We start from the raw sequence: 13,217 nt of genomic DNA, 5'->3' as shown, positions 1-13,217 counted from the left end.
TGTCTATTGTGTGGTGATTGTTTATTGTGTGGTGATTGTCTATTGTGTGGTGATTGTCTATTATGTGGTGATTGTCTATTGTGTGGTGATTGTCTATTATGTGGTGATTGTCTATTGTGTGGTGATTGTCTATTGTGTGGTGATTGTCTATTGTGTGGTGATTGTCTATTATGTGGTGATTGTCTATTGTGTGGTGATTGTCTATTGTGTGGTGATTGTTTATTGTGTGGTGATTGTCTATTGTGTGGTGATTGTCTATTGTGTGGTGATTGTCTATTGTGTGGTGATTGTTTATTGTGTGGTGATTGTCTATTGTGTGGTGATTGTCTATTGTGTGGTGATTGTCTATTGTGTGGTGATTGTCTATTATGTGGTGATTGTCTATTGTGTGGTGATTGTCTATTGTGTGGTGATTGTTTATTGTGTGGTGATTGTCTATTGTGTGGTGATTGTCTATTGTGTGGTGATTGTCTATTGTGTGGTGACTGTCTATTATGTAGTGATTGTTTATTGTGTGGTGATTGTTTGTGTGGTGATTGTCTATTGTGTGGTGATTGTCTATTGTGTGGTGATTGTCTATTGTGAGGTGATTGTGAGGTGATTGTCTATTGTGTGGTGATTGTTTATTGTGTGGTGATTGTCTATTGTGTGGTGATTGTCTATTATGTGGTGATTGTCTATTGTGTGGTGATTGTCTATTGTGTGGTGATTGTCTATTGTGTGGCGATTGTCTATTGTGTGGTGATTGTTTATTGTGTGGTGATTGTGTATTGTGTGGTGATTGTCTATTGTGTGGTGATTGTGTATTGTGTGGTGATTGTTTATTGTGTGGTGATTGTGTATTGTGTGGTGATTGTCTATTGTGTGGTGATTGTGTATTGTGTGGTGATTGTCTATTGTGTGGTGATTGTGTATTGTGTGGTGATTGTCTATTGTGTGGTGATTGTCTATTGTGTGGTGATTGTCTATTGTGTGGTGATTGTTTGTGTGGTGATTGTGTATTGTGTGGTGATTGTGTATTGTGTGGTGATTGTCTATTGTGTGGTGATTGTCTATTGTGTGGTGATTGTTATGATGCTCTCACACCGAGAGCCTTGAAATTGACCAACCCTCAAGAGACAAGTGTGGTGGTGAAGGGATCTTTTTCCGAGGAAATGGAGCTGCCCTTCCATATCTTGGATAAAACCTGATTAATAAACCCCCCTCAGGTGCCGTGCGACCCCCTGCGGTTTCAGCGCTTCCAGCACAAGCAGTGACCGCAGGCAGGACCTAGGACTCATCCATGTAAATATACTGGTTTATACACCCGTCCCATTGTATATACAAAGAGATACACATGTGTATATACACTAAGAGAGGCACTTCTCTGCGTATATACACTGAGTTAGTCTTTGCTACATATACACAGAGATATACAGTTGATAAAAAATACACAGATATACCCTTGATAAAAAATACAGACACGCTTCTTGGTGCATATACACAGACACAGTGTATTAACACTGAGAGACATCGCTTATTTACACCAAGAGAGACACACCTCTCGGTGTATGTTCTGTGTATTAATTAACTGACAGTTAAGCTTTGTTAATGTTGTGTTTGTGTTGTGTCAAGAAAAATGAATAAACATAACTTAATTATCGCTCACACGGGAGATCAGATGACAGCCACACGTGGGATCAGATGACAGCCACACGTGGGATCAGAGAGCCACACGTGGGATCAGAGAGCCACACGAGGGATCAGAGAGCCACACGTGGGATCAGAGAGCCACACGAGGGATCAGAGAGCCACTCGTGGGATCAGAGGACAGCAACAGGAAGGATCTGGTAAGGAATGAGGTGCTCCAGTTCAGGTCTCCTGAAGCGGGCGCGGTGGGTGAGAGGTATGAGGTCCAAGGCGGTCAGTTCCACGCTGGCGTTGACTGCCAGTAGCGGCGCTGCGGGAGGCTTCAGGTAGCTGCGCGCATCACCAAAGAAAAATATTATTAAAAATCTTAAAAAAATTAAACATAGTAATAGTTTCACGAGCAATAAAAGGACCCAGGATCAATCCTGGTCGAGGTGGGATTCATTTGCGAGTCCCCTAGCAGTAGATAGGTACCTAAGTTACCCCTAACAGTAGGTAGGTATATAGGTTACTCCTAACAGTAGGCAGGTATATAAGTTAACCCTAACAGTATGTAGGTATATAAGTTACCACTAACAGTAAGTAGGTACTTAAGCTACCACTAACAGTAAGTAGGTAAAGTTAACACTAACAGTAATAGGTACTTAAGTTACCCCTAACAGTAAGTAGGTACCTGCCTTACGCTAACAGTGGGTAGGTACTTAAGTTACCCCTAACAGTAGGTAGGTACCAAAGTTACCCCTAACAGTAGGTAAGTATTTAAGTTACCATTAACAGTAAGTAGGTACTTAAGTTACTTCCTAACAGTAAGTAGGTACCTAAGGTACCCCTAACAGTAGGCAGGTACTTTAATTAGTCGACCTTTGCGGGTTCCATCCCAGGAGATTCACTAAGCCTCCCAGTGCATATAAACACCCTGGCTTTCTTGGGTTACAGATGGCTTAACAGTTATGGTATAACATAGTTCCAGACATGATGGTGGAACACTAGGTGGATGTAAGCCAGGATAACCCAGCATGGTTAGTCTGGCTTGGTACCAAGACGGCCGTCACTAAGCCTGATAATATTGTTACTTAGAAATTAATAAAGTCGCAAGTAACACTACGGTGAGTAAAGTCGCAAGTAACACTACGGTGAGTAAAGTCGCAAGTAACACTACGGTGAGTAAAGTCGCAAGTAACACTACGGTGAGTAAAGTCGCAAGTAACACTACGGTGAGTAAAGTCGCAAGTAACACTACGGTGAGTAAAGTCGCAAGTAATACTACGGCGAGTAAAGTCGCAAGTAACACTACGGTGAGTAAAGTCACAAGTAACACATACCGTGAGTAAAGTTGCAACTAACACTAGGGTGAGTAAAGTCGCAAGTAACACTACAGTGAGTAAAGTCGCAAGTAACACTACGGTGAGTAAAGTCGTAAGTAACACTACCGTGAGTTAAGTCGCAAGTAACACTACGGTGAGTAAAGTCGCAAGTAACACTACGGTGAGTAAAGTCGCAAGTAACACTACCGTGAGTAAAGTTGCAACTAATACTAGGGTGAGTAAAGTCGCAAGTAACACTACAGTCAGTAAAGTCGCAAGTAACACTACGGTGAGTAAAGTCGCAAGTAACACTACCGTGAGTAAAGTCGCAAGTAACACTACGGCGAGTAAAGTCGCAAGTAACACTACGGTGAGTAAAGTCGCAAGTAACACTACGGTGAGTAAAGTCGCAAGTAACACTACGGTGAGTAAAGTCGCAAGCAACACTACGGTGAGTAAAGTCGCAACTAACACTACGGTGAGTAAAGTTGCAAGTAACACTACGGTGAGTAAAGTCGCAAGTAACACCACGGTGAGTAAAGTCGCAAGTAACACTACGGTGAGTAAAGTCGCAACTAACACTACGGTGAGTAAAGTTGCAAGTAACACTACGGTGAGTAAAGTCGCAAGTAACACTACGGTGACTAAAGTCACAAGTAACACTACGGTGAGTAAAGTCGCAAGTAACACTACCGTGAGTAAAGTCGCAAGTAACACTATCGTTAGTAAAGTCGCAAGTAACACTATCGTGAGTAAAGTCGCAAGTAACACTATCGCGAGTAAAGTAGCGAGTAACACTATCGTGAGTAAAGTCGCAAGTAACACTATCGTGAGTAAAGTCGCAAGTAACACTATCGTGAGTAAAGTCGCAAGTAACACTACGGTGAGTAAAGTCGCAAGTAACACTACGGTGAGTAAAGTCGCAAGTAACACTACCGTGAGTGAAGTCGCAAGTAACACTACGGTGAGTAAAGTCGCAAGTAACACTACGGTGAGTAAAGTCGCAAGTAAAACTACGGTGAGTAAAGTCGCAAGTAACACTACAGTGAGTAAAGTTGCAACTAACACTAGGGTGAGTAAAGTCGCAAGTAACACTACAGTGAGTAAAGTCGCAAGTAACACTACGGTGAGTAAAGTCGCAAGTAACACTACCGTGAGTAAAGTCGCAAGTAACACTACGGTGACTAAAGTCGCAAGTAACACTACGGTGAGTAAAGTCGCAAGTAACACTACGGCGAGTAAAGTCGCAAGTAATACTACGGTGAGTAAAGTCGCAAGTAACACTACGGTGAGTAAAGTCGCAAGCAACACTACGGTGAGCAAAGTCGCAACTAACACTACGGTGAGTAAAGTCGCAAGTAACACTACGGTGAGTAAAGTCGCAAGTAACACTACCGTGAGTAAAGTCGCAAGTAACACTACGGTGAGTAAAGTCGCAACTAACACTACGGTGAGTAAAGTTGCAAGTAACACTACGGTGAGTAAAGTCGCAAGTAACACTACGGTGAGTAAAGTCGCAAGTAACACCACGATGAGTAAAGTCGCAAGTAACACTACGGTGAGTAAAGTCGCAACTAACACTACGGTGAGTAAAGTTGCAAGTAACACTACGGTGAGTAAAGTCGCAAGTAACACTACGGTGACTAAAGTCACAAGTAACACTACGGTGAGTAAAGTCGCAAGTAACACTACCGTGAGTAAAGTCGCAAGTAATACTATCGTGAGTAAAGTCGCAAGTAACACTATCGTGAGTAAAGTCGCAAGTAACACTATCGCGAGTAAAGTAGCGAGTAACACTATCGTGAGTAAAGTCGCAAGTAACACTATCGTCAGTAAAGTCGCAAGTAACACTATCGTGAGTAAAGTCGCAAGTAACACTACGGTGAGTAAAGTCGCAAGTAACACTACGGTGAGTAAAGTCGCAAGTAACACTATCGTGAGTAAAGAGTAAAGTCGCAACTAACACTATCGTGAATAAATTCGCAAGTAACACTATCGCGAGTAAATTCGCAAGTAACACTATAGCGAGTAAAGCTGCAAGTAACACTACGGTGAGTAAAGTCGCAAGTAACACTATCGTGAATAAAGTCGCAAGACACTATCGTGAGTAAAGTCGCAAGTAACACTATCGTGAATAAAGTCGCAAGTAACACTATCGTGAGTAAATTCGCAAGTAACACTATCGTGAATAAAATCGCAAGTAACACTATCGCGAGTAAAGTCGCAAGTAACACTACGGTGAGTAACGTCGCAAGTAACACTACGGTGAGTAAAGTCGCAAGTAACACTACCGTGAGTAAAGTCGCAAGTAACACTATCGTGAGTAAAGTCGCAAGTAACACTATCGCGAGCAAAGTCGCAAGTAACACTACGGTGAGTAAATTCGCAACTAACACTAGGGTGAGTAAAGTCGCAAGTAACACTACGGTGAGTAAAGTTGCAAGTAACACTACGGTGAGTAAAGTCGCAAGTAACACTACGGTGAGTAAAGTCGCAAGTAACACTACGGTGAGTAAAGTCGCAACTAACACTACAGTGAGTAAAGTTGCAAGTAACACTACGGTGAGTAAAGTCGCAAGTAACACTACGGTGAGTAAAGTCGCAAGTAACACTACGGTGAGTAAAGTCACAAGTAACACTACGGAGAGTAAAGTCGCAAGTAACACTACCGTGAGTAAAGTCGCAAGTAACACTATCGTGAGTAAAGTCGCAAGTAACACTATCGTGAGTAAAGTCGCAAGTAACACTACGGTGAGTAAAGTCGCAATTAACACTACGGTGAGTAAAGTCGAAAGTAACACTACCGTGAGTAAAGTCGCAAGTAACACTATCGTGAGTAAAGTCGCAAGTAACACTATCGCGAATAAAGTCGCAAATAACACCACGGTGAGTAAAGTCGCAAGTAACACTACGGTGAGCAAAGTCGCAAGTAACACTACGGTGGGTAAAGTCGCAACTAACACTACGGTGAGTAAAGTTGCAAGTAACACTACGGTGAGTAAAGTCGCAAGGAACACTACGGTGAGTAAAGTCGCAAGTAACACTACCGTGAGTAAAGTCACAACTAACACTACGGTGAGTAAAGTCGCAAGTAACACTACCGTGAGTAAAGTCGCAAGTAACACTATCGTGAGTAAAGTCGCAAGTAACACTATCGTGAGTAAAGTCGCAAGTAACACTATCGCGAGTAAAGTAGCGAGTAACACTATCGTGAGTAAAGTCGCAAGTAACACTATCGTGAGTAAAGTCGCAAGTAACACTACGGTGAGTAAAGTCGCAAGTAACACTACGGTGAGTAAAGTCGCAAGTAACACTACCGTGAGTAAAGTCGCAAGTAATACTACCGTGAGTAAAGTCGCAAGTAACACTATCGCGAGTAAAGTCGCAAGTAACACTATCGCGAGTAAAGTAGCGAGTAACACTATCGTGAGTAAAGTCGCAAGTAACACTATCGTGAGTAAAGTCGCAAGTAACACTAGGGTGAGTAAAGTCGCAAGTAACACTACGGTGAGTAAAGTCGCAAGTAACACTATCGTGAGTAAAGTCGCAAGTAACACTACGGTGAGTAAAGTCGCAAGTAACACTACCGTGAGTAAAGTCGCAAGTAACACTATCGTGAGTAAAGTCGCAAGTAACACTATCGCGAGTAAAGTCGCAAGTAACACCACGGTGAGTAAAGTCGCAAGTAACACTATGGTGAGTAAATTCGCAACTAACACTAGGGTGAGTAAAGTCGCAAGTAACACTATCGTGAGTAAAGTCGCAAGTAACACTATCGTGAGTAAAGTCGCAAGTAACACTAGGGTGAGTAAAGTCGCAAGTAACACTACGGTGAGTAAAGTCGCAAGTAACACTACGGTGAGTAAAGTCGCAAGTAACACTACGGTGAGTAAAGTCGCAACTAACACTACGGTGAGTAAAGTTGCAAGTAACACTACGGTGAGTAAAGTCGCAAGTAACACAACGGTGAGTAAAGTCGCAAGTAACACTACGGTGAGTAAAGTCGCAAGTAACACTACGGTGAGTAAAGTCGCAACTAACACTACGGTGAGTAAAGTTGCAAGTAACACTACGGTGAGTATAGTCGCAAGGAACACTACGGTGAGTAAAGTCGCAAGTAACACTACCGTGAGTAAAGTCACAACTAACACTACGGTGAGTAAAGTCGCAAGTAACACTACCGTGAGTAAAGTCTCAAGTAACACTATCGTGAGTAAAGTCGCAAGTAACACTATCGTGAGTAAAGTCGCAAGTAACACTATCTCGAGTAAAGTAGCGAGTAACACTATCGTGAGTAAAGTCGCAAGTAACACTATCGTGAGTAAGGTCGCAAGTAACACTACGGTGAGTAAAGTCGCAAGTAACACTATGGTGAGTAAAGTCGCAAGTAACACTACCGTGAGTAAAGTCGCAAGTAACACTACCGTGAGTAAAGTCGCAAGTAACACTATCGCGAGTAAAGTCGCAAGTAACACTATCGCGAGTAAAGTAGCGAGTAACACTATCGTGAGTAAAGTCACAAGTAACACTATCGTGAGTAAAGTCGCAAGTAACACTATCGCGAGTAAAGTAGCGAGTAACACTATCGTGAGTAAAGTAGCAAGTAACACTATCGTGAGTAAAGTCGCAAGTAACACTACGGTGAGTAAAGTCGCAAGTAACACTACGGTGAGTAAAGTCGCAAGTAACACTACCGTGAGTAAAGTCGCAAGTAACACTACCGTGAGTAAAGTCGCAAGTAACACTATCGCGAGTAAAGTCGCAAGTAACACTATCGCGAGTAAAGTAGCGAGTAACACTATCGTGAGTAAAGTCGCAAGTAACACTATCGTGAGTAAAGTCGCAAGTAACACTAGGGTGAGTAAAGTCGCAAGTAACACTACGGTGAGTAAAGTCGCAAGTAACACTATCGTGAGTAAAGTCGCAAGTAACACTACGGTGAGTAAAGTCGCAAGTAACACTACCGTGAGTAAAGTCGAAAGTAACACTATCGCGAGTAAAGTCGCAAGTAACACCACGGTGAGTAAAGTCGCAAGTAACACTACGGTGAGTAAATGCACAACTAACACTAGGGTGAGTAAAGTCGCAAGTAACACTATCGTGAGTAAAGTCGCAAGTAACACTATCGTGAGTAAAGTCGCAAGTAACACTAGGGTGAGTAAAGTCGCAAGTAACACTACGGTGAGTAAAGTCGCAAGTAACACTATCGTGAGTATAGTCGCAAGTAACACTACGGTGAGTAAAGTCGCAAGTAACACAACCGTGAGTAAAGTCGCAAGTAACACTATCGTGAGTAAAGTCGCAAGTAACACTATCGCGAGTAAAGTCGCAAGTAACACCACGGTGAGTAAAGTCGCAAGTAACACTACGGTGAGTAAATTCGCAACTAACACTAGGGTGATTAAAGTCGCAAGTAACACTACGGTGAGTAAAGTCGCAAGTAACACTACCGTGAGTAAAGTCGCAAGTAACACTACCGTGAGTAAAGTCGCAAGTAACACTATCGCGAGTAAAGTCGCAAGTAACACTATCGCGAGTAAAGTAGCGAGTAATACTATCGTGAGTAAAGTCGCAAGTAACACTATCGTGAGTAAAGTCGCAAGTAACACTAGGGTGAGTAAACTCGCAAGTAACACTACGGTGAGTAAAGTCGCAAGTAACACTATCGTGAGTAAAGTCGCAAGTAACACTACGGTGAGTAAAGTCGCAAGTAACACTACCGTGAGCAACGTCGCAAGTAACACTATCGCGAGTAAAGTCGCAAGTAACACCACGGTGAGTAAAGTCGCAAGTAACACTACGGTGAGTAAATTCGCAACTAACACTAGGGTGAGTAAAGTCCCAAGTAACACTATCGTGAGTAAAGTCGCAAGTAACACTATCGTGAGTAAAGTCGCAAGTAACACTAGGGTGAGTAAAGTCGCTAGTAACACTACGGTGAGTAAAGTCGCAAGTAACACTATCGTGAGTAAAGTCGCAAGTAACACTACGGTGAGTAAAGTCGCAAGTAACACTACCGTGAGTAAAGTCGCAAGTAACACTATCGTGAGTAAAGCCGCAAGTAACACCATGGTGAGTAAAATCGCAAGTAACACTACGGTGAGTAAATTCGCAACTAACACTAGGGTGAGTAAAGTCGCAAGTAACACTACGGTGAGTAAAGTCGCAAGTAACACTACGGTGAGTAAAGTCGCAAGTAACACTACGGTGAGTAAAGTTGCAAGTAACACTACGGTGAGTAAAGTCGCAAGTAACACTACCGTGAGTAAAGTCGCAAGTAACACTACAGTGAGTAAAGTTGCAAGTAACACTACGGTGAGTAAAGTCGCAAGTAACACTACGGTGAGTAAAGTCGCAACACTACCGTGAGTAAAGTCACAAGCAACGCTATCGTGAGTAAAGTCGCAAGTAACACTATCGCGAGTAAAGTCGCAAGCAACACTACGGTGAGTAAAGTCGCAAGTAACACTACGGTGAGTAAAATCTCAAGTAATACTACGGTGAGTAAAGTCGCAAGAAACACTATCGCGAGTAAAGTCGCGAGTAACACTACGGTGAGTAAAGTCGCAAGTAACACTATCGTGAGTAAAGTCGCAAGTAACACTACGGTGAGAAAATTCGCAAGTAACACTACCGTGAGTAAAGTAGCAAGTAACACTACCGTAAGTAAAGTCGCAAGTAACACTATCGTGAGTAAAGTCGCAAGTAACACCACGGTGAGTAAAGTCGCAAGTAACACTACGGTGAGTAAAGTCGCAAGTAACACAACGGTGAGTAAAGTCGCACGTAACACTATCGTGAATAAAGTCGCAAGTAACACTACGGTGAGTAAAGTCGCACGTAACACTATCGTGAATAAAGTCGCAAGTAACACTACGGTGAGTAAAGTCGCACGTAACACTATCGTGAATAAAGTCGCAAGTAACACTACAGTGAGTAAAGTCGCAAGTAACACTATCGTGAGTAAAGTCGCAAGTAACACTATCGTGAGTAAAGTCGCAAGTAACACTATCGTGAGTAAAGTCGCAAGTAACACTATCGTGAATAAAGTCGCAAGTAACACTATCGTGAGTTAAGTCGCAAGTAACACTATCGTGAATAAAGTCGCAAGTAACACTATCGCGAGTAAAGTCGCAAGTAACACTATCGCGAGTAAAGCTGCAAGTAACACTATCGTGAGTAAAGTCGCATGTAACACTATCGTAAGTAAACTCGCAAGTAACACTATCGTGAGTAAAGCTGCAAGTAACACTACCGTGAGTACACTCACAACACTGCCGTGAGTACATTCGCAAGTAACACTACCGTGAGTACACTCACAACACTGCCGTGAGTATAGTCGCAAGTAACACTACCGTGAGTGCACTCATAGTCAGCACAGCCGTCAGAACACTAGTAAGTAACACCACAGTCGGCACACTCACAAGTAACATTATTGTCAGTACACTCGTAAGTAACACCACTGTCGGCACACTCACAAGTAACATAATTATCAGTACACTCACAAGTAACACCTCCGTCAGTACACTCACTAGTAACACGATCGTCAGATCACTCACAAGTAACACCGCCATCAGTACACTCACAAGTAACACCACTGTCAGTACACTCACAAGTAACACCGCCATCAGTACACTCAAAAGTAACACCACGGTCAGTACACTCACAAGTAACACCACCGTCAGTACACTTACAAGTAACACCGCCATTAGTACACTCACAAGTAACACCACGGTCAGTACACTTACAAGTAACACCGCCATCAGTACACTCACAAGTAACACCACGGTCAGTACACTCACAAGTAACACCGCCATCAGTACACTCACAAGTAACACCGCCATCAGTACACTCACAAGTAACACCGCCATCAGTACACTCACAAGTAACACCACTGTCAGTACACTTACAAGTAACACCGCCATCAGTACACTCACAAGTAACACCACGGTCAGTACACTTACAAGTAACACCCCCATCAGTACACTCAAAAGTAACACCACGGTCAGTACACTCACAAATAACACCCCCATCAGTACACTTACAAGTAACACCACGGTCAGTACACTCACAAGTAACACCGCCATCAGTACGCTTACAAGTAACACCACTGTCAGTACACTCACAAGTAACACCACCGTCAGTACACTTACAAGTAACACCACTGTCAGTACACTTACAAGTAACACCACTGCCAGTACACTCACAAGTAACACAACCGTCAGTACACTTACAAGTAACACCACTGCCAGTACACTCACAAGTAACACCACTGCCAGTACACTCACAAGTAACACAACCGTCAGTACACTTACAAGTAACACCACTGCCAGTACACTCACAAGTAACACAACCGTCAGTACACTTACAAGTAACACCTCCGTCAGTACACTTACAAGTAACACAACCGTCAGTACACTTACAAGTAACACCTCCGTCAGTACACTTACAAGTAACACCACTGCCAGTACACTCACAAGTAACACAACCGTCAGTACACTTACAAGTAACACCACTGCCAGTACACTCACAAGTAACACAACCGTCAGTACACTTACAAGTAACACCACTGCCAGTACACTCACAAGTAAGACAACCGTCAGTACACTTACAAGTAACACCTCCGTCAGTACACTTACAAGTAACACCACCATCAGTACACTCACAAATAACACCACCGTCAGTACACTCACAAGTAACACCACCGTCAGTACACTCACAAGTAACACAACCGTCAGTACACTTACAAGTAACACCTCCGTCAGTACACTTACAAGTAACACAACCGTCAGTACACTTACAAGTAACACCTCCGTCAGTACACTTACAAGTAACACCACTGCCAGTACACTCACAAGTAACACAACCGTCAGTACACTTACAAGTAACACCACTGCCAGTACACTCACAAGTAACACAACCGTCAGTACACTTACAAGTAACACCACTGCCAGTACACTCACAAGTAACACAGCCGTCAGTACACTTACAAGTAACACCTCCGTCAGTACACTTACAAGTAACACAACCGTCAGTACACTCACAAGTAACACCACCATCAGTACACTCACAAATAACACCACCGTCAGTACACTCACAAGTAACACCACCGTCAGTACACTCACAAGTAACACCACCGTCAGTACACTTACAAGTAACACCGCCATCAGTTCACTCACAAGTAACACCACCGTCAGTACACTTACAAGTAACACCACGGTCAGTACACTTACAAGTAACACCACCGTCAGTACACTTACAAGTAACACCACCATCAGTTCACTCACAAGTAACACCACCATCAGTACATTCACAAGTAACACCACCGTCAGTACACTCACAAGTAACACCACCGTCAGTACACTCACAAGTAACACCACCGTCAGTACACTTACAAGTAACACCACCGTCAGTACACTCACAAGTAACACCACCGTCAGTACACTCACAAGTAACACCACCGTCAGTACACTTACAAGTAACACCACCATCAGTACACTTACAAGTAACACCACCGTCAGTACACTCACAAGTAACACCACCGTCAGTACACTCACAAGTAACACCACCGTCAGTACACTTACAAGTAACACCACCGTCAGTACACTTACAAGTAACACCACCGTCAGTACACTCACAAGTAACACCACCGTCAGTACACTTACAAGTAACACCACCGTCAGTACACTCACAAGTAACACCACCGTCAGTACACTCACAAGTAACACCACCGTCAGTACACTTACAAGTAACACCACCGTCAGTACACTCACAAGTAACACCACCGTCAGTACACTCACAAGTAACACCACCGTCAGTACACTTACAAGTAACACCACCGTCAGTACACTCACAAGTAACACCACCGTCAGTACACTCACAAGTAACACCACCGTCAGTACACTTACAAGTAACACCACCGTCAGTACACTCACAAGTAACACCACCGTCAGTACACTCACAAGTAACACCACCGTCAGTACACTCACAAGTAACACCACCGTCAGTACACTCACAAGTAACACCAACATGGACACACTGTATCGTGGATGTAATCACATTTTGGTTATACAAGTGACGTGCAGCCGGAAACCTGCATGTGAACTGTCGACATGTAATACAGAGACTCTAAGTCTAACAAAACATCCGACGATCATAATATATATATATATATATATATATATATATATATATATATATATATATATATATATATATATATATATATATATATATATATATACATATATATATATATATATATATATATGTATATATATATAT

At 42.8% G+C, this 13,217-nt stretch overlaps 1 protein-coding gene across 1 annotated transcript in view; it reads right to left on the bottom strand.

The window, feature by feature from the left end:
• Window positions 1–397: 397 nt before the first annotated feature.
• The window catches only part of LOC128705929 (protein O-linked-mannose beta-1,2-N-acetylglucosaminyltransferase 1-like), a 61,084-nt gene continuing 48,264 nt past the window's right edge, over window positions 398–13,217 (bottom strand). Inside the window, exon 8 of the mRNA XM_070088115.1 lies at window positions 398–1,959. Coding sequence (XP_069944216.1) covers window positions 1,803–1,959 — 157 coding nt within the window. The 3' untranslated portion in view covers window positions 398–1,802. The remainder of the gene's footprint in view (window positions 1,960–13,217) is intronic.

The sequence above is a fragment of the Cherax quadricarinatus genome, chromosome 23 (assembly GCF_038502225.1).
Source record: "Cherax quadricarinatus isolate ZL_2023a chromosome 23, ASM3850222v1, whole genome shotgun sequence".
Lineage (NCBI taxonomy): Eukaryota > Metazoa > Arthropoda > Malacostraca > Decapoda > Parastacidae > Cherax > Cherax quadricarinatus.
Note: the sequence above shows the minus strand (reverse complement) of the source record. Positions and strands in the feature narration are given on the sequence as shown.